The sequence below is a fragment of the Phoxinus phoxinus genome (genome assembly GCF_949152265.1).
Source record: "Phoxinus phoxinus genome assembly, chromosome: 1".
Classification (NCBI taxonomy): Eukaryota; Metazoa; Chordata; class Actinopteri; order Cypriniformes; family Leuciscidae; genus Phoxinus; species Phoxinus phoxinus.
This window is the reverse complement of record NC_136876.1, coordinates 29,763,346-29,785,324: the sequence shown is the minus strand read 5'-3', so window position 1 is coordinate 29,785,324 and position 21,979 is coordinate 29,763,346. Positions and strand designations below refer to the sequence as shown.

General features: G+C 37.1%; 2 protein-coding genes and 1 gene segment (V, D, J or C); all 3 read left to right on the top strand.

Annotated features, from left to right (window-relative positions):
- Nucleotides 1-21,979, top strand: part of ighd (immunoglobulin heavy constant delta) — a 353,545-nt gene that overhangs the window by 216,839 nt on the left and 114,727 nt on the right. For 12 of the 19 annotated variants that reach the window (XM_079618583.1, XM_079618582.1, XM_079618585.1 and 9 more), the window contains exon 3: nucleotides 2,480-2,538. The exons of the other annotated variants lie outside the window; for them this stretch is intronic. In XM_079618583.1, coding sequence (XP_079474709.1) covers nucleotides 2,480-2,538 — 59 coding nt within the window. The remainder of the gene's footprint in view (nucleotides 1-2,479; nucleotides 2,539-21,979) is intronic. 19 annotated transcript variants of the gene reach the window in all.
- LOC307001828 (immunoglobulin mu heavy chain-like) lies at nucleotides 2,630-7,137 on the top strand (the record flags this gene model as incomplete). Its single annotated transcript, XM_079618814.1, has 4 exons — nucleotides 2,630-2,840; nucleotides 5,920-6,216; nucleotides 6,351-6,641; nucleotides 6,791-7,137. The coding sequence occupies exons 1-4, from the start codon at nucleotides 2,756-2,758 to the stop codon at nucleotides 7,135-7,137; spliced, it is 1,020 nt and encodes a 339-aa protein (XP_079474940.1). The 5' UTR covers nucleotides 2,630-2,755.
- Nucleotides 7,281-9,129, top strand: LOC307001836 (immunoglobulin heavy constant gamma 1-like). The segment is given in 3 exons: nucleotides 7,281-7,592; nucleotides 8,689-8,843; nucleotides 8,988-9,129.

Below are 21,979 nucleotides of genomic sequence, written 5' to 3'. Positions count from 1 at the left end.
TAGAAATAAGGGTTTGCATTAGATTTCAACCTTTGTCCTTGTTTGCTTAGTTAGGCCTTTTAGTAAATACTAGCACACATCTGAACTGAGGGCAGATGCAGGTAGAGTTTGATTCAGGTTATTAGCATTTACTAAAAATTGCTTTCTAATTTCAGGGTCATCTGCAACATAGATGCAAATCATATTTCTGACCTACACAGCTGATAACAACACTGTTAGACCTTACCGGGTTTTTTTACAGTAAAATACTGGCAACACTGTTGCCAGTAATTTACTGTTATTTGTACAGTTCTTTACTGTATTATACAGTTTGTTACTGTAAAATGCACTAAGTTAAAATTTGACTTAAAACTAATTTCACTTGCAAAAACCGACTGCTTTAAATTGACCAACTGTAATTTAAATGTGTAAAACTAAAATGTGTAATGCATTAATAATGTGAGAAAAGAGTTAAGAACTTCCATTAGAAACCATTAAAAAACTTAAGTACATAAAAAGATTTCCACTGAACCAGCAATTACACTCTGTTAAATAAAGCAACATGCAGCATATCACCGATGCTTCCAGATCTTCTGCTGGACTGAAGCACAGGCTCTACTCTTCAGCATAATGGTGACCCAAAAAAATTTTTTTTACAGTAAACTATACTGGCAACAGTGTTGCCAGTATAAACCTGTTTTATAACTTACAGTTTATTACTGTTAAAATACATTTTGTGGGTGTGTCTTTTTATCTTACACTGTTAACCCTTTCAACCCCACAGGAACATCCGCACTACAAAGAGTAAAAAGTAACATTGACGCAGTGTTGCAGTGAGATAATTAAGATCATTAAGTGAATATGCAAGTGATTGTTGAGCATTAGTGATGAACACCTGCTGTTAACAAGCAGAATCACTGAAGGAAAGAAGAACACAAGAACAGAAAATAGAGAAACACAAGAACTACAACCGACTTCCAGCCATAACACATTATTACACGTATTATTAACCAGTTTGACTTTATTTCTGTAATACATCTACAGAAGTAGTTATTGAGATGTTTAATTGAAAATGTTTGATTTGAAGTTACCATTATAGAGATCAGTGTTTGCTTTAGTTAGGTTGCTGATGCTAAAACATTATTTTTTCTCTTGCTGCTTGAGCTGTGTTTTTGCAAGTCACACTTGTGCACACACACAGTTTGTGAATGATTGTGGTTATATTCACTATCATGACAAAATCATTATGGGGCCTGTCCATTCACTAAGAAGTTAGTTCTCACTCATTCAGAGTTTAATTCTCAATCAAAAGTGTTACGTTACCACCACTGTGAAACAACAGCAACAATGACTAATTTATTTGTAACACATGCATAACCAAAAATAAAAAGAGCTACACTGTCTTGTAGAAACACAGAAATATCACAAATTAGAACATGCATCTCAACAATGGTAGGAATATATTTTTAATTATTATTCATGCAGCAGAGCATGCTGGGAGTTTTATACTATCCTGGTACCCAGCATGCATTGCGACATGAAACTTTTGATCATCACCATTGTTGAGATTCATATGATGATTGTTGATGCCTGTGTGTGTCAGAGTCAAGCAGGAGTTAATACAATTTTAATACACTATATGATTTCAAAAATTTTCAGTTGACCTTACAGAAAAATGCTGTATTGCATGTTGTAGATTATCAGACATATGGTATTAAACCAGAAATTCACAGCTCACATATATTAAAAAGCAATAAATCATGTATGATTTTCAAATCACAAAACCAAAAACTCCTGATCAACTTCCCCTTGACTTTTCTAGCTGTAACAAATGTGCTTTATACACTCACTGTTACAGCAGCCGAAGAGAGATGAATGAACAAAGTCTTTGAGTTAAGGTACAAGACACCAACTAAAGCAAATACGGATCTCCATCATGGTGACAACAAACTTTATTATTATCTAAATCCCTGTTCATTCTCAACAAGAACTTGAAATAAATAATGTTAAACTGGTTTCACACTCAGTGTGGCTGGAAGTCAGTTGTAGTTCTTGTGTTTCTATTTTTTCTGTTTTTGTTTCTCTGTCCTTCAGTGATTTTGCTTATCAGGTGTTCATCAGTGTCTCAATTCACTCACTTCTTTTCATTCAAGTGGACTATATTAGTGAACTAATGTAGGGAATAGTGAATGAGGGTATAGGGTGTGATTGGGAACACAGCCTCTGAGTGTCGACTTTGAGCGCTGTTAATTCACAGTATATTCCTGTAGGTATATTCCTGTATATTACTGTTTTAATGGAAAATGGTATGATATTGTAAGAATGTGGGCTTTTTCTACAGTAAGGGCTAACAGTGAATAGAAAGGCAAGATAAGTTTTCACTGTATCCACTTATTCTGACCAAAAGGTATAAGTAACAAATGTTAGGTTTAAGTTATTTTGATCACATGAACATTGCTGCTTCGTGTGGGTTTTTTGGTCAGTAACTCAAAGGCACCAGTCACTGTGTCGACTACTTCGACTACTGGGGGAAAGGAACCAAAGTCACCGTTTCCTCAGGTAAGATATTGCCGATATTTTCTGTTTTATTTCTTATTTTGGAAGATCAGGTAGTCTTTCTTTCACAAAACTAACATGCAGACGTATTTACAAATTTTACCTTGGTGAACAGTGCAAATAGCCTAACGCGCGTAAAATTGCGAACTAACATATCAAACTAAATCGTTTTGACGTCGGCCTAGACAAAATATTGATTAGAAAATGTATTATTGTGGTTATGGTATGGCTCTATCGTGAACCTTCCCGCTGTGACGGTGCCTTTGACTACTGGGGAAAGGGAACAGCGGTGACTGTAACATCAGGTAAGAAGTCACATTTTGATTTAAATAGCCTACGAACCAAACAGCTAAATATGAATTAGCCTACTATTAGCCTATATAAAACATATTTCTGGAGCCGATTATATTAACTTATTAACAACCCTTTTTAGTTAGAGAAAAAACATATCATAGATAGTTTGACAATAAATTACGAAAGAAATCAGGTTTTAAGGTTGGCTAATATGGAAAAGATAGTTTGTGTTTTTGTGCACTGAAGAAATTACCGTAAAATGATCACTGATGCTGCCTTTGACTACTGGGGGAAAGGCACATTTGTCCAGTGTTGGGTAAGTTACTCTAAAAAAGTAATTAATTACTAGTTACTTATTACCTCTTCAACAGTGTAATTAGATTACTGTACTAATTACTCACTCTAAAAAGTATTTAATTACTTTTAATTACTAATTACTTTCTAAATCCCATATCAACCTCAACCATCGGAATAATACAAGGATAGACATTATACGGTTTTAATTCTTCCAAATAAATTCTATAAAATTGCATGAATTATCCTTAAACTGACCAAGGTTAAATAATAAACATATACTTTTTAACATCAGACAATAAATTGATGTTAAACCCACTATTGTTTTATATAGAATTGTTCTAGTTAATACCAGTCTGATCTCATGACATTTTATACTTATTTTACAAGGTGGCTAATTCGTACGAATTCGTACGAGTGAGGTCGTAGGATTTAGCCACCTCATAAAATGCATACAAATTGCCGTGAGATCGGATTGATCTATACACAGTATTTAGCTCAATTACATTAGAAGTAACTGTAATTAAATTACAGAAAAATTAAGAGTAATCCCTTACTTTACTTTTTAGAGGAAAAAGTAATTAAATTACAGTAACTAATTACTTAGTAATTAGTTACACCCAACACTGCATTTGTCACAGTGATAAATAAAACAAGGACTACAGGTCGTTCAACAAACTCTGAGCGTTTGAAGTTCAAGGTTTCTGCACATCAGATAACGTCTAATGTCTCATTGTGATGCTTTTGACTACTGGGGTAAAGGCACACAAGTGATCGTCTCAAGTAAGTTCGTTACTTCTTTCACATCTGAAATGTTCTAGTTTAACTTATATAGGCCTATTTGCAATTAAAAAATGACCGTCGTCTGCAAACAAAAAAAATGCTTGATATTAGGCTTCTGTTAGAAGATTGTTTATTGTATTCCCATATTGTCGGCATATCTCTAGGCCTATTGTTTTTATAAACTCGAATTAGTTTGATGTTGCATTAATGCAAACTGTTTTAAATATTTTTTTATAGCTGGATTTTATCTTTCAAAACTTAGAGCCATGCAAACATAGGTTACGTAAAACACACGAATCTTATCCTGTAGCCTTTAATGCAGACATTTTTTTGAAAAGAGCTAAATAAATTATTTAGACACATATTGCTGTCCTGTAGGTTAGGCTAAATTTTTTAGGAGCTAGTGTAAAAGCGAAACACAAGGTTTACATTTTTTTTTTTTTTTTTTTTTTCAGGCCAGGTTTAATTATGATAATGCAGAGCACATTATATTCAACAGAGTAGCGAAGGTTTTTGTACAATTGATATCAATAATGTAGCGCTGTGATCGTTTCTTCGACTATTGGGGCAAAGGGACGCAGGTGACCGTCACAAGTAAGTTATTTACTGATTTTATCTCGACATTTCGTATTCATATCTGCAATTTAATAATAATATATAGGCCTATGTTTGGTTTTAATACAGAGGGGCTGAAATCTGTTAAGCAAATTAAACAAAGACACCATCAATTATGTTGCATTATAACTTAATAGATCTGTCGAGGACAATATCGAGGGTATTTCGGCTTTTTAAAGTCTCCGTTTAGTTTGCTGAACAGATTCCAGACTATGCACACTACTTTAGCACATTTCTCTCTTTTTTAACGTTGACGGTTCAAACGTTAACAGTTTTTATAAATATCAACAGAGCTGTATAATAATGAGAAGCTTTCTCATACTTGGGTCTACTTTCTCATAGAAACTTTAACGTAACCCTAGTGAAAAAGATTTACTTTATTGTATTTAAAATTCCCTTTTTCAATAGTAGGCCTACATTGCAAATATACTAACCAAAATATTACTATCTTTAAATATATTAAAAGTATATTATCATCATGTCTTTACCTAATTTTACAATACAACTTTTAACACACTTTAAAAAAAAATACTTTAGTGTTTTTTCTAAAAATGTATATTTTAGAAAAATATAGGCCTACTTGAAGTGAACATTCAGTTTCTTTTTTTAAAGTGTATTTATTTGCACTTTATTAAAAAATATAATTTTAGGTAGTCTATATTTTAACTGTGTGCTGGAAATAATCATTGTAACAATGCATTGAAAGTAAACTTTCAAAATACATTATAGTATACAATAGTATTTTGTACAAAGTATAGCCAAGTATTATTTGTCTATTATGTGCATTTGTTATTGAAGACAAAGCATCTATCAAAGTATTCTAAATGACAAATGTAAACGTTGGCTATTTCTTATACATCAAGAATGTTGTAAGGAAATTACATTTTTAATTTGTCCAGAATCTTCTCTGGACTAGCAGGCTACTTGGTTTTGACGGGTCTGTCTGACTGAACCAGTGTTATTCTGAGAAAGAAGGGGGAAAATAATTTTGCCTGCCATGTTTAACCTATTACATCGCGGGCTCGCTCTCCCGTTTCATACAAATGCATCGGGTCAACGCAAGATTACATTCAGTTATGGATTGTAGTGAAAATAACATCAGATGCCATAGGCTAGGATGATAAATGTAAAATTGTTGCAGCGTTCGTTCTGTTGCAGCGGCGGCTTTCATTTCATGTAATGATTCTAATTTTTAGTTTTTCATTTTATTTTGTGTGTTGATTAACAATAATAACTCATTTATTAATTAATGCAGTGTGGGTATTGTTTCCAGATTAAAATGTCTTTTTATAGGGGACTTTCTGTGGATGCTGAAGCACCTGTTATGTCCAACTGCATTGTGCTTCATCAGTGTGTATGTAACCTGCATGTGTGTTTTGTGTGGTTTTGCCCTTTTAGGTGCAGATCCCAAACCACCAACAGTGTCTATGATGTCTCCATGTAATTCTACATCTGATTCACAAATTGTTGGCTGTCTGGCTTCTGGGTTTTCACCTGCTGAATCTGTCAGTTTCAAATGGATGGATCAGGGAGGAAATGCTTTGACTGATTTCATCCAGTACCCTACAGTAACAATTGGAGACAAGATGTTGAAAGTCAGCCACATAACTATTAATAAAGCGAAATTGAATCAACGCCAAGTTATGTGTGCTGCAGTACACCCATCAAAAACAGTCAATGAAACATTTATAACAGGTAACAACAGACATTAACAGGATGAACATTTAACTAAACTGTTGTGGTAAAATTAGAGAAATTTTAAGATTGCAAAATGTCAGAGGTCCTCAACATAGTTTCATTGTACTACATAAACCTTGATTTAATTGCAGTGAAACCACAAACACCAACCCTGAGCTTGGTTCCCGTTACAACTCCAAAAAGTACATCTGTCATGTGTGTTATTGAGGATTTCTACCCCAAGAACCTCACTGTACAATGGAAAGTAAATGATAACAGCACGAGCCCGCTAAAACTGGAAAGCAAACTAAATGAAGATACAGGTCTTTACACAGCATACAGTTTTTATAAAGTCAGCAGTGAGACTTGGAATGCAAATCCTTCCTATACCTGTGAGGTCACACATCGGGGAAAACCGTTTATTGAGAAGAAGAACTTCAAAGGTAAATCATTTAATGTTGGTTTGCTAGCTCACGCTCTCACTTCTATTTCAAATTCACACAAAGATACACTCCTTCAAACTAATTCCAATTCACAGATATACAAATCCAAATTTACACATGAAGTCATATACTTTCTTACTCCCTTGTAGCTAAATTCACACTGACGCTGAAACCACCAATTGAGAGAGAACTATTTGTCAATAAAAAAGTTGTCTTGGAAGCGGTTGTTTCTGGAGATGTACAAACGACAGTGGAAGAAGCCTCAGTGTCATGCACAGTGAAGAATGCTCCTGTATCTAATGACATCAAACCAGGAAATGTCTTTTTTGACACTTCACTGTTTATAAGAATCCACAATGTCACCATTGATGAAAAAACATGGTTTGATGGAGAAATGGTCACCTGCACCATCCATGACAAAAATAATAACAGAGACATCAAGCAGAAGATCCATTTTGATAAAGGAGGTAAGTCAACGTTACTTCTAAATAATTGACTGTGTGGCTGTATGTGTGAAATACAACAAATTTTCTGACAAAAACTGCAAGCCCATTTGAAATGCTTTCGCTGTCAAAAAAATAAGACTGTCTTGAAACACTGTTTGATTCTTGTTTATTAAATGAACCTTTATCACTTCCTTTAATTCAGATGGACGGACACCCAATATTGCCATTTACAAACCTGATCTTATCAACAAAAATGTCTCTCTGGTGTGTGAGGTCACAAGCAAGAAACTTGGCAATGTCTATATCATGTGGAAAGTGGACAACGAGTCTTACACAGAGGGTATTACCAGTGGTCCTATTCATCAAAAGGATTACAAATCTATTCTCAGCATCCTGACATTGCCAAAGGAAAAGTATGAAAGCAGCAAAACCACCATCGCCTGTGCAGTCAAACATGCCAACATGGACAACAAATTTTCTCCATTACAAGTGACAACAAGCCAAAGTAAACAGCAAGATTGCCCAGTTTATTAATGCTAACTTTTATTTGTTCATTTGTAAATTATCCAGTGCTTATGCTCCCTGTTGCTCACTTGTCAGCTTTTCTGTCTTTGATGTTTTTGTGCATTGGTTATTGTTCTGCTTGCATCACTTTACTGCTTGGGTCAAACTTCAAAGCCAAATTTCACTAAAAACTATGCTTAATTTGTTATCGCATAAAAATCAATATGAACAGAAACATAGTCATCATAATAGTGTGAAAAAAACAATAGTTTTCAAAAGCAAAATTCTGTTTTATTTTGACCTGTGTGAGTGTAATGTTTTTGTTAAAATTGCGCATTTATGTTTTGTCCTGTTCTTACTGTACCGTTGTTACCCTTTTCATGTCATCTGATACAACAGTTTCATGTTCTATGTTTCAAATCAAAAATATTAAATTTTGGTTTGACATTTATGTTGTTTTACAATTTTAAGCAATAAATCTTTGTGTTTGCAACTCTGCATGATTTAGTCCAGCTGTCATATGGTTCTTATAATCTTTTACATGCTTTACATTCTGGTCCTGTGTCATCAGTATTTTAGAGAAATTAGAATATTTTTGTGACCCTGCACATAGTAAAGCCGCTTATGGTGACCACCAAAGTCACCAGTAAATATTGACATTTGCAATCAATAAGGCACACAGATGTTTTGTTGTAAGGATGTAGCAATATTTGTATTATTCATATGTCAGTAGTATAGTTCATGTCTGAGTTTAAGTTACTTGGCGGGGGGGGGGGGGGGGGAAGCAATGTGCTTGAGCATATTTTTTTATAAAGTGTATAATGCAGAAAAAACGAGTAAGAGACAGGAAAGTGTTATATGTTTGTGATGTCTTCTCTGTACATTTAACCGTGTGTGCAAATGAATGTATGTGAGTACACAAATGCAGAACATGTGGCTGCCATGTGCTTAATTATACACTAACTATACACTAACTAATAGCCTATAAGACTCATTGGACTTTAAATTCAGGATGTGTAATTTATGTTTGCATATACGTACTGGACAATGTGCTTATCCTGTTCATATGTCCCATGTACATGTGTTTTCTTTTCCAGGGGAGCCACCTGAGCCGGAGAAAGGTTTTGCTCTGAACTGTAATAAAGATGTTCTGGAGGAAGATGAGTTCACAAGTCTCTGGTCCACTGCCACTTCCTTCATCTTCCTATTCCTCTTTTCCCTGACATACAGCGCTGTACTCAGCCTCTTCAAGGTAACCCAAATATCAATAAATAGAGTATGACATTTAAATAAGATGATAAATAAGATACTGTTACAGTTACATATGGCTTCACTTTGAATTGCATTATGTAACTAAAATGGGTTTTTATTATTGATCTTATTGACTTCTTTCCAGATGAAGCACTGATGACTTTTAAAAAGAACTTCTGAAGACTCCAAGATTTCTTATTCTGATGTTGAATCTACCTAATTTGCACTAACTATGCACACAATTTTTGAAGATATTGACAAATATGTACTCGGTCTTCACACGTCTTCTTATTGTGTCTATTCTTTCAGGTCCTAGATTATTTTCCTTCAAATATTTTATCTGGAAAGTGACATTATCTTGCAGTTTCAGTAAATGTTACAGGGATACGTCCTTCAGAACATAAAATGTGTGAGTATTACTTATAGATACACCTAAAAAAAAAATATTGCTAAATGTATTTAATTTAGAATTGTATTTTGAATTAGAAAGAATTAAATCGTTTATTTGTTTATTTTTTGAAAATCAAAATTAATCTTAATCAAGTTAATCGGGTTTAAATCATAAACCAATTTAATCATTTAATTTAATTAATCTGTCAAAAAAATCTTTTTTATGGGCAAACATATATAGAATATGGGTCATTGACAAATATGGCTTCAAAAAAACTTTTTTTCTAATCTTTTCAAAAACGGATGCAATGCTGAGTCATGAACAATGTGTTTAAACAAGTTTCAGGTTTTAAATAACATTTCAAAGTGTTTAAATTTTTTTCTATCTCTCTTTTTTATGTCAGGCGGTACAACCAAATATAGTTGTATCACCTGACATGGGAAGTGTACCAACCTACCCATACTTGAAATCAGCAGTTTTTACCAGTATTTGAGAGAGATCTACAAATCTTTTCACTCTGCCTCAAGGATCAGTTGAGGACATCTGGGTGATACATTATCATGTTTACTGATATTACCTTGTCAATTCATAATCAAAGAGCCATGTTTGCAGTTGTGTCACCCTGACATTTGAGAATAAACAAATTGCTGGACAAATGTTTTTCAATTATCTCAACAGCTTTACAATAAAACTACTGATATTCAAAAAAAAAATGTTTTTATACCTTTCACAAAGATTTCAAGCCTAAAATGATTCTATAGTGATATAGGTCATGCGTTTATCAAATTATTTCAAAAGGAAATAATGCACTTAGACAAAAAAATATGCACGTCATGTAATTTACCCCTGTACATTTCAGAAGAACTGATTATCATAGATTAAAGCTAACTAAACCAAACTGATTAACTGATTAAACTGCACACAATGACTATATATTCCTAGAAAAGCTTTAGTTTAGGGTACTACTGCAGTGGAGATGTGTTTCTCTCAGTTTCAGTTGTTGTATGTATTTGAATATTTTGTCTCTGGGGATTGAGAATCACCAAAGCAGACGGAGCAGCTGCAAACTGCTAAGCACTCAAGGAAACTCAATTATATATATATATATATATATATATATATATATATATATATATATATATATATATATATATATATATATATATATATATATATATATATACTGTATGTATATATATATACACTCTAAAAAATGCTGGGTTGTTTTAACCCAAATTTGGGTAAAATATGGACAAACCCAACCGTCGGGTTGCCATTTTTTATTTCAAAATTTAACCCAATGGCTGGATTTGTCCATATTTTACCCAAATTTGATTTCAGCATTTTTAGAGTGTATATGTATATATATTATAGAGTGTATATATATATATTTTTTTTTTTTGAATAGCCAAACAATAATAAATGTATCTGCAATATGTAACAATTAAGCTAAACAATTCAAAACAATTTGCAATGCCTTCAAATTTATAAAAAATGTATTTAATTGTAACAACATCCTCTTTATGTGTAGTTTACATTACAACAAATACTTAAGATTTACTTAAATTACATTTTGTGGTCCATCCAAAAGAATGGTGCTCAAAATATTTGATGAGAATTTGGAATGTTGCAATAAAACTTTACAATTATTTGATTATCTAAGTAATTTTGCTTTGCTTATATGCAAATGTGGTGGGCAAGTGTTTACTTTGACTAAGTTCTCTCAAAGGAATTTAAGAATGTCATAAATAGATCTATTCGAGAGCGTCAGTATTCAGGGTCTGTCTTTCTTCCTCTTTCTCCCCTCACACCTGCTGAAGTGAAACGTTCACGTTTATGACTAAATTCTTGGAAATGTTAAAATGTTTAAATTTAAAACCAAAGCCTGCAACAATTAAACATTAAATATAAATTGTATTAATCCTATACCATGGTTTATTTTACTTATATTGCTTAGTTTTTTGTTTTTTTTGTTTTTTAAAATTGCAACAAGTGTTTAGTACTTTATCTAAATTCTTAACACAGCAACACACCTGCATCACACAATTAGTCAAATAGTTAATTTTCTGTTCAAAACCACAACTCTGTATTTCAAAATGAAAAAATATATATATAAATAATTCTACATACACATCTATCAAAGTCTATCAAAACATGGCAAACCCAATTCAGTATCTAATACTGCTAGCAGCCGTCTCTCGTGAGTCTTCATAGTTTCTAAATACTTCATAATAAAAATGTATTATATATTTATACAAAATGTTTTCATGTCGATGTCAAGACATATTTTCTATGACTGATTCTATGGTCTTAATGCCTGGTCAGGTTTTGACACTGTCCTGTAAGATCTCTGAATATTCAGTGACTGACAGTATACTGCACTCATTGGATATGACAGCCTGCAGGAAATGCTCTGGAATGGGTTGGAAGGATATGTGGTAGCGGCAGTGTTGTGCTGGTTCATACTTAAAAAGAACTAGCTCAAAGTTAAGTTCACACAGATGATAATGAACTAGTTCATGTTCATAGGTCTTTTTTTTTTTTTTATGAACTAAGTTCACATATCAAGTTCACAGATAATTGTGCGTGCATTTATTAGCCTAATCATTATGATACTAAAATCCTAACAAATAGGCTATGCTAATCTGATGAGCCCATAATATGAACGGTAAGGTCAGGGGATCTCTGGATAATCCGTAAATCGTTTATAAAACGAAAATACCGTTTTTCAGTTTTTTGTTTCAAAACGAAAAACCAAATAACCGTTTTTGGTGTCAGAATCAAAAAACGAAAAACCAATTAAAAACGGGCCGTTTTTCGTTTTTGGCGATCATTTTATCGTTATAGAGAGCCTAAGTCCCGCCCCTCCGCTTCCGGCTCATGGGACCTTATTTCGGAAAAAATATGTATGGAAGTCAATGGCGAGAGATAACTTATCTTTTTATTCCGTCTGAACTGTCCCCTGAACTACACATATGATGTTTGTCAATTTAAAAGGTAAATATGAAAGTCAAGAAAGTCGCAGTTTGTCATAAAACAGAAGAGTAACGTTTAGTTGTATGTGAAAATCGCTCGATGAACTACATCTCTCGTCTCGCACTATGTAGCCTACGTCACAAGATCCGTTGCTCGTATGTGTGTATTCTGGCTCAAAACACGAGTCAGGCATGACGGCGTAACGTTACGATTATAATGTAAGACTATAGAAAAAATGACAGACGTTAGCTTCAGTAAAGTTAGCTTCATTCATTGCGAGAAAAGGTATGACGTCGCATGTGCGCCTTCTGGGTTTGTAGTCTTTGTAATTACGTATTTTCACAGTCTTATACCTCAGCAGTTTTACATCAAACTGCGACTTTCTTGACTTTAAAATGTATCTTTTAAATTGACAAACATCATATGTGTAAATCAGGGCACAATTCAAACGAGATCAAAATATTTGTTGTCTCTCGCCATTGACTACCATACAATATTTTTCCGAAATAAGGTCCCATGGTGGTCGACCGGAAGGGGAGGGACTTAGGCTCTCTATTCCTTTTTGAACAAAGAATGAAGAGAGTCTTTGAACTTCAGTCAATTCGTTTTTCGTTTATAAACCAAAAACGGAGGTCACGTGGTGGATAATCCGTAATTCGTTTTTCTGTTTCAAAACGAAAAACCAAATAACGGTTTTTGGTGTCAGAATCAAAAAACGAAAAACCAATTAGAAACGGTCCGTTTTTCGTTTTTGGCGTTCATTTTATCGTTATTCCTTTTTGAACAAAGAATGAACGAAAAACGGAAGTCACGTGGTCTATTCCTTTTTTGGAAGCAAAAGTAGGCTAACCCTTTCAAAATAAAAGTAACTAGCTATAGTTAGCGAGGTGATTGTAGACTACTGAACTAATATAACGTTTTTTAGGACAACTAAAGTAGGCTAGCACTGGGTGTGAAAAAAAAACACTTTAGTTAACTGAAATAAAAATGAAAACTAATAAAATAATAACTCTGGCTGTTAGGGAGAATTAAACATTTGTAAGACCATTTTGCCACATGCACAACCAACACCACACTTTATATAAAAAAGATTGGTGAACATTATTTATTATCTATGTAAAACACTACAAGGGGAATGTGTTGCTCTCAGGAGGAGGCTGTATTGGCACCTGGCTCTGGCTAAATCTACATCTGTCCACTGCAGAGGCTATAACCACAACCTGGAGGAGGAACTATAAATGTATAAAAGTATAATATAACATTAACATTATAACATTTACAGTAGGTTTTAGTCTTCCCTCACCCACTATGCTTGTAAATCATTTAAGGGCATATATGCAAGTGAAAGAGTTGCAATGCAAAGCCCTGCTTCACTGTACCGTTGTACATTATGATGTACATTTGTATTTAAAGACATAAGTTGACATCATCCAATTCCACAAAAGTAGTGCCACAATTCAAAGATGTGGCTTACCATAAACCATGATGTAAATATTTGAAAGTGACAACAAGGCCCTTTTATGGTGCCGGAGGAAGGAGTGGTGTGCTGCTTTGTCCTGCCAGTCCAGCATATATTTGAAGAGAGAGTGATGGTAGGTGACTGCATGGGGCCAGTCTTGCTACTATCATCAGTCCTTAAACCCTGCACACAGTGCACAGGTATTGTTCCTCCAGGTATTGGGGAAACTCTGGGAGGCCCTGACACGAGTACCAGGGAGAAAAACTAAATGATTTAACTTCACTTTTATTTTACTTTACACAAGTACCAAGAGTACAGAGCACTGCCTTTCCCTGGTGGTTCATCAAACAGAATTAAACCTAAAAAAGCACTAAAATATCTGAAAGTCCCAGAGCTAGAGATAATTTTTGACTGAGTAAGGCTAGGTTGCACACACAAGGTCTACATAACTAATGAGAACTACAAGCTGCATAAAAAAATATTTCATCTACTTTACTAACATAATAAGTATATTACACTGGAGAAAAATGCAAAGGAAAATAAAAAGTATACAACTTTATAGATTTGTTTTGGAAGAGTTTTGTTTTTTGACACAGAACAGTATGGTGGATGCTGAGAGTTTTTAGCAGCTTTAGTGCCATAGAAAGAGGAGCTGGAAGGCAGGTGAAGTTCTGCACACCCTTCAAACTCAATGATTAGCTTCTGTTGGTAGCAGTGCTTGCCTTCTCTTTGATAAAAACACAAGTCAAAAGGTCAAACCCTTGTTGCCTGTTGTCACCACAGAAAGAGTCGGTGCACAGAAGGGGGACCTGCTGGTTGAGCTTCCACATAGCAAGAAGGGCTATAAATATGTTACAAAACTAAAATGTGAATTAAATAATAGAAACTTATAAATAAATAGGCTACCTGCTATCCTAAGCTACATATAAAATGAGTTCACTTGTCTTAATCTGAAGTTACAGGTCACCAATGGTCTTACAAATGTTTAATTCTCCCTAACATAATTATTTTATTATTTTTAATTTTTATTTCAGTTAACTAAAGTGTTTTTTTTCACACCCAGTGCTACTTTAGTTGTCCTAAAAAACGTTATATTAGTTCAGTTTTAGTCTACAATCACCTCGCTAACTATAGCTAGTTACTTTTATTTTGAAAGGGTTAGCCTACTTTCGCTTCCAAAAAAGGAATAGACCACGTGACTTCCGTTTTTTCGTTCATTCTTTGTTCAAAAAGGAATAACGATAAAATGAACGCCAAAAACGAAAAACAGACCGTTTCTAATTGGTTTTTCGTTTTTTGATTCTGACACCAAAAACGGTTATTTGGTTTTTCGTTTTGAAACAGAAAACGAATTACGGATTATCCACCACGTGACCTCTGTTTTTGGTTTATATAACGAAAAACGAATTGACTGAAGTTCAAAGACTATCTTCATTCTTTGTTCAAAAAGGAATAACGATAAAATGAACGCCAAAAACGAAAAACGGCCCGTTTTTAATTGGTTTTTCGTTTTTTGATTCTGACACCAAAAACGGTTATTTGGTTTCTCGTTTTGAAACAAAAAAACAGAAAAACGGTATTTTCGTTTTATAATTACAAACTAATTACGGATTATCCAGAGATCCCCTGACCCGTGTATCATCCGATCATTTAATTTCCTATTTGGAATGGAATAACGAGAAATGAAAAAACAGCTCGTTTATTCGTTTTTTTGTTTAGTTTAAAAAACGAAAAATTAGATTTTGGCTCGATTTTTCATTTTTCGTTTGTAGTTTACAAATCGGTTTATGGGTTCGTCCGCGCATGTGGGCGGCGCTGAAACGCCCCTTTCATCTGATTGGTCAAACCGCTCCGCCTTCAGTACGAGCTTTTCTTTCTGTCGGCAGAATAAGAGTCAGTACGAGTGCGGCACTAACATTATTGCACTTTAATAAAATAATGTCTGAAACCACCACTCACTTTTAAGTTGCACAATATTTGAAGCAGAAGTATGTTCCAGCGACCCCATTAATGTGAGCTACAGTAGGCTATGACAGATTATTTTAGCATGATGTTTTTCTCATTGATAAATAGGACCTACACCTACAGTGCAAATAGCCTCCGTCTCTTTGGATAAAAGGGAAGTGGAAATAAAAATCAACATATATGCTGAATTGTACCATATATGTCCTTAACATTAGATGTGATGTCCGTAGATGACCTATAACTGTTAGCTACGTCAGAGTTAGGGGATAACACAGTTTGTACAGTATAAAATCATTATGGTTCCCATAAAACATGAAAACCCAACAACCCAATGGGAATATATCCTTGTTGTGTAAAACATCTGTTCATAATCCGACCGTAATTATACAAATTTAATAGGCTACGAATAGCACCGGGAGGCGTCTGGAATAACGGCAATGATCAATCCTCATTTTTAAGACAGCTAGTTTTATAGGCTAATATTCAGAATGTCCTCGTATAATGCCAACGACCGCTTCCTTTTTAAACTGTTATTTAAGATTATTTGTGCATAAATGTTTGGGCATAAATGTCCGGACAGACAGACAGACAGGCCTATATAAATTTAGGCACATATAACAAGTAGCCTATTACAAACTACAATAGCCTAAACAGAACATGGCAAGCCATGGCAACTTGTAGGCTATACTTAAAAGGAAAACAAATTTGCTGAGTAAAAACAGAGCTTGTGTTGTTGAATCATATTTTTTCTAGTAGGCTATATCTTAAAATATAGAGCTCATGACAAATAAAAGTTCCAGATGGACAAATTTAAACGCAAAAACCAAGTTCAAGTTTTAATTAGTTGTACAACTTGAAGTATAAAGCTTGTTCTCGTACACAGATATGGCCTATTTATGAATGAAATTCATGCATTTATTTGTCATTTAAACTGATGCAAACAGGAAAAGAGAGTAGAAAAGACGTATTATCCTGTCGCCCCCTCTAGTGGAGAGCATTAACTATTACGGCCTTCATTGCTCAGATAATGCAAGTCAATGGATTTTTTGGGAAAGTATGTCTGACCAGTTATAAATGATATAAGCGACCAGTCTGGAGGTCTGGTTTCAGACATTATTTTATTAAAGTGCAATAATGTTAGTGCCGCACTCGTACTGACTCTTAGGGCCAATCCCAATTCTACCCCTTACCCCTTCACTTACCCCTTCCCCTCTGTTTTGCTCGTGCACGTGGAGGGGTAGGGCTGTCTCGATTCTCTTTTGGTTGGAGGGGAAGGGCTAGGGGGAAGGGCCAGATAGCCCTTCAAACGAAGATTTTTCGGGACCACACTTCAAACGAAGGGGTATGAGAAGTGTCACTGCATACACCGGCTACAGACGCAAAATGGCTGCCCAAGCAAAAAATTTGACCATAAATGTAAGAATTGTTGACTTTAATAAGTATTTTAACGACAAATAATGATTTGCTTTATGTTACATTCAATCTTGTGTTCATATTTACGGTCAGTTCCTTCAAAGAAACGTTTGTAAAAAAATCTCTTCTCCCCCGAACAAAGCACACAAGCTATTGGTGCGTTCAAGTCATCTCGTAAAGATCGTATTTATGAGTTGAACGCACATGAACGCCACACAATGTCGTATTTCACACAGTTTCACACAGTAAATAAATAAATAGGTCAAAATAGGACAAACATAGGTCTGTACCTCCAATGTGTTAATACAACACCACAGAAAACAAGTCCTGTGCATCTTGGAAGTTTGTGATAAACATCGGCGCATCTCCTGTGACGTAGGCGACGACGTATAATGACGTGTAACGGTGTAGTAGTGGTGTCCCATTTCTTAGGGGAATATTTTCACCCCTACGCCTTGCCACTCTGTTTCAAGGGTCAAGGGGAAGGGGAAGGCGAAGGGTTAGGGGTAGACGAAGGGGAAAGGGGTAGAATTGGGATTGTTCTGCCGACAGAAAGAAAAGCTTGTACTGAAGGCGGAGCGGTTTGACCAATCAGATGAAAGGGGCGTTTCAGCGCCGCCCACATGCGCGGACGAAATATCGAACCCATAAACCGATTTGTAAACCACAAACGAAAAATGAAAAATCGAGCCAAAATCTAATTTTTCGTTTTTTAAACTAAACAAAAAAACGAATAAACGAGCTGTTTTTTCATTTCTCGTTATTCCATTCCAAATAGGAAATTAAATGATCGGATGATACACGGGTCCGTGTACGTTTTGATAGTTTGTTTTTTCGTTTGAACCAAAAAACTAAATAACGAGAAAACACCTTATTTTCGTTTGTCGTTTGAAACCAAAAACAAAGAAACGGTCAAAAAAGAGCCGTTCTCCCGTTTTTGGTTTCTAAATCCAAAAACGAAAAACGACTAAACCAAATACAAATAACGGTCCGATTTTGGTTTTTGGAAATTCCTTTTTTCATTTCTCCGTTTGAAGATCGCCTTAAAAGAAAGATGGTTGGCCACGTGACCCGAAAATAATAGTATAGCCTATCAAAATAAAAGACAAAGCTTTTAGAGCGGTCATAATATGCAGCACCAACGTTATATACCAGTAACGTTGGAAGAAGAAAAAAAAATCAATAAATAAATAGACTTATATAGCTAAACCTGCACCGAAAAAAATATGTTAGCAACAGTAGTTTATTACAGTGGTTTAATATCGTGCCTATACACGTACACATCACCACTTTTAATGAGCGCATTGTTTGGTTCAATACAGTTGGTAATATAGGTTAAGAACTTTTTGTGTACGTGCAGAGTTGTTACTGTTAGCGCTATATTATATAATTAAATTAATATTTATTGTGGTGTCCACCGTAAGGGTGGGAAAATAACAAAATATTCAGACGCCTACCGTAGGCTACGGTGACGCATTGCTGTCACATAAATATAGTTTTTTTTCCGCTCAATTATGTCATAATAACGAGATCTTATGTTGTTAAAACGACATCTTTTTCTCGTAATAACGAGATGCTATGTCGTTCAAACGTCATATTTTCTTGGCCTTATAAGGACATGTGTATTCATGTATAAAATATGCCTTTATCCACATAAAACTGATAGCCAATCATGTCTTTATCATACATCTACGTTCAAAAAGCTGAAGAAATAGCAGCACCCAATAGACATTCATGTTAAAAGATCAAATTATGTACACACCTTATTAATAGCAGATGAGCCCAGAATACGAACATTGCGTTTAATTGCACATAAAGCGTACCTCCCAAAGAAAATCCTTATAATAAAGAAAAAGCTTGGCTTGGCTACTTCAGTGATACATATCTAATGCTGTACACACCTTATTAATAAACTATCCTACAGAAAAGCAGACGAGCCCAGAATATGAACACAATGCATTTAATTACACATTAAGCGTTTAGAAACCCTTTATTATAAAGAAAATAAAGGTGGAGCGCGCACTGCATGACATGGAGGCGCCGGTGCCATCACTCGCATTTTCCTATCAACAGTGGAAACAACTTAAAATACTCCATAATTTCTGGTCATACAGAAAAGAATAATACATCAGTCGTAACTACTTTTATTTGTGTAAACTCACAAGAACAAGAAAACGTTGTGTTATATAACATAACAGTATTAACTCTGCACGTAGGCTACACAATAAGTTCTTAACCTATATTACCAACTGTATTGAACCAAACAATGCGCTCATTAAACGTGGTGATGTGTACGTGTAGGCACGATATTAAACTACTGTAATACTGTTGCTAACATATTTTTTTCGGTGCAGGTTTATATAAGCCCTTTTTTTTCTTCTTCTTTTTCCTACGTTACTCTGGTATATAACGTTGGTGCTGCATATTATGACCGCTCTAAAAGCTTTGTCTTTTATTTTGATAGGCTATATTTACTATTATTTTCGGGTCACGTGGCCAACCTATCTTTCTTTTAAGGCGATATTCAAACGGAGAAATGATTATGGTTAATGATTAATCGGACCGTTATTTGTATTTGGTTTAGTCGTTTTTCGTTTTTGGATTTAGAAACCAAAAACGGGAGAACGGCTCTTTTTTGACCGTTTCTTTGTTTTTGGTTTCAAACGACAAACGAAAATAAGGTGTTCTCTTTCATCATCTCGTGTTCGAGATCCACCTATGGGAAGGGCATCCGTACCTGACCTCTGCAGAAGCATCCAATTGCACCAAGTCTGGCTAGACAGACAGAAGCGCGCAGCCAATGCCAGGTAAGGCCCCGCCCCCTTACCTAGTGGCATATAACGCCTGCAAGCGCTGCTATTCTCCAGTTGACATTCGCTTCTCGCGATCTCTGCACTGACACAGTTCGGTTGGATTACGCTGCTCACTTTCGTGTCTTCAGGAGGACATATCGCCTGATCAGCCTCCGTCAGACGTGACAGTCGTTTTTTCAGCCTTTCTGCTGTGTTCTGCATTCGGAGCCGCCCGCGCTCTCGCCGTTTTTCACCTGCTCCTCCTTCCACGGCTGCCCGCCACGGATTTTTTCCGAGTTCTTCTCCGGAATGTCGCTGTCTAAACCTTCCGCTTCTCCGGGGAACAGCCTATCACGGGCCTGCCCGGCCGCGTGTGGTGCGCTCATCGCCGCTAAGGACCTTCACCCGTTCTGCGTGGTCTGCTTGGGCCTTAAACACGCTCAAGAAGCCTTGGAGAACCCGGAAAATTGCAGTCACTGCCTTATGCTGCCCAAGAAGCTTTTACGACGTCGTCTGAAAGTTGCAGCGACCCAGTGCTCCGAGCTCGGCCTCTCTGACTCGGATGGGGGACACGGTGACGACGACGCGCTACCGGGGGACTCCCGGGGCGCCGCCTCTCTCATTTGGGCTGACCAGCCCAATCCCGCATTCCCCGAAGAGGACATCTTCGCGGGCAACCTCACGCTCGTCGACGAACCGGCCGGTTCCGGCGATGAGGATGACGCGGCCCTTCTTGGGGTCTCAGAGGACGAGGAGGCCATCCCGCCCTCTGGCTTTCCCCAGGCTAGCGCCCACACGGCCTTGCCTCAGTCCATCCTCCTGGAAGTTTGTGAGCGAGCGGCCGCTCGCCTCAACATGGAATGGCCGGCTCCACAGAGCGCCACCGACCAGGAGAGGGATATTTACGACGGGAAAGTGCTGGGACCCCCTCCCGGTCCGAGAAAACAACTCTTCCCCGTCCTTCCAGCGTGCGCTAAGCACATGAGGCACAATTGGAGCGACCCCCTCGACTTCAAACACGGTCTCACGGGTCTTGAGGTGAAGGACATGGCAGCTCATGGTATGGGTGACCCCCCCGCTATCGAGCCTTCCATCGCCAGGCACCTTAACCCCGCTCAGGGAGGGCTGCTCGCTCCCCCGAAGCCGGTCTTGCCCAACAAGATGGACCGTTTTTCTGCCTCAGTTCACCAGGCCGCATACAAATCCTCGGCCTTGGCTGTCAGGGCCCTGAACGTCTCTTCACTCCTCTCCGCTTACCAGGCGGAGATTTTGGACGAATTAGGGCAACAGCTGGAAAAGGGAACTCCTTCTCTAACCTTGTGGAAGGAGATCCTCACGGTGAACGACCTCGTCCTCCGTAACGCTCGGCAGGCCGTCCAAGCCTGCGGGCGCTCTATGGCGCTTTCTGTGGTGGGAGAGCGCGCGCTCTGGCTTAACCTGTCGGGCCTTCCTGACAGTGAGAAGCGGCGCATCGCGGGCGCATCGGTGGAGCCCGGCCGGGCTCTCTTCGGCCCCGCCGTCGCATTGATGCAACAACGGTGTGACGACAAAAAGAAGGAGGATGAGGCCTTCAAGTTATGCCTTCCTAGGAAGGCGGCCCCACGCCAGGCACCCCCTGCGCGTTTGCCTAACCCACCTGCCATGGGACGACATTTCCACCAGGGCAAGGAAAGGCCCCGCAACAGACCCCCCGCCCCACGGCAGAATAACCCACCGCCTGCTAAGCACTGGGGAAAATCTACTCCCGCCGCGGCCGCGGCTGGAAGACCATCTAACCCTACCCCCACCGACTCGAAACGCAAGCGGCCTGCCTGATGTTCGGCCGGTGGGGGCATCGAGTCCACTTTCACGGGCTACGAGCCCTTTGGACTCTCTTCATGTCCAAGAACCCCTGTCCAAAAGACGCAGGGTCTCTCGCGAGGCTGCCCAGCCCATGTGTTTGTTGAACGTGTGTTCCCCCCTCACGTTCGAGGGGTCTGTTGTGAGGAAAAGTCACAAAGCAGTGTCACCACACCGCACACACTCACTTCCCCTCACCGAATTATTAAAGGCTTCGGCCCCAGTGTTCCCCCAACACAAAACACACAAAAAAACAAAAAACACATTAAAACAAACGAATCAAATGAATTCGTTACGGAGAG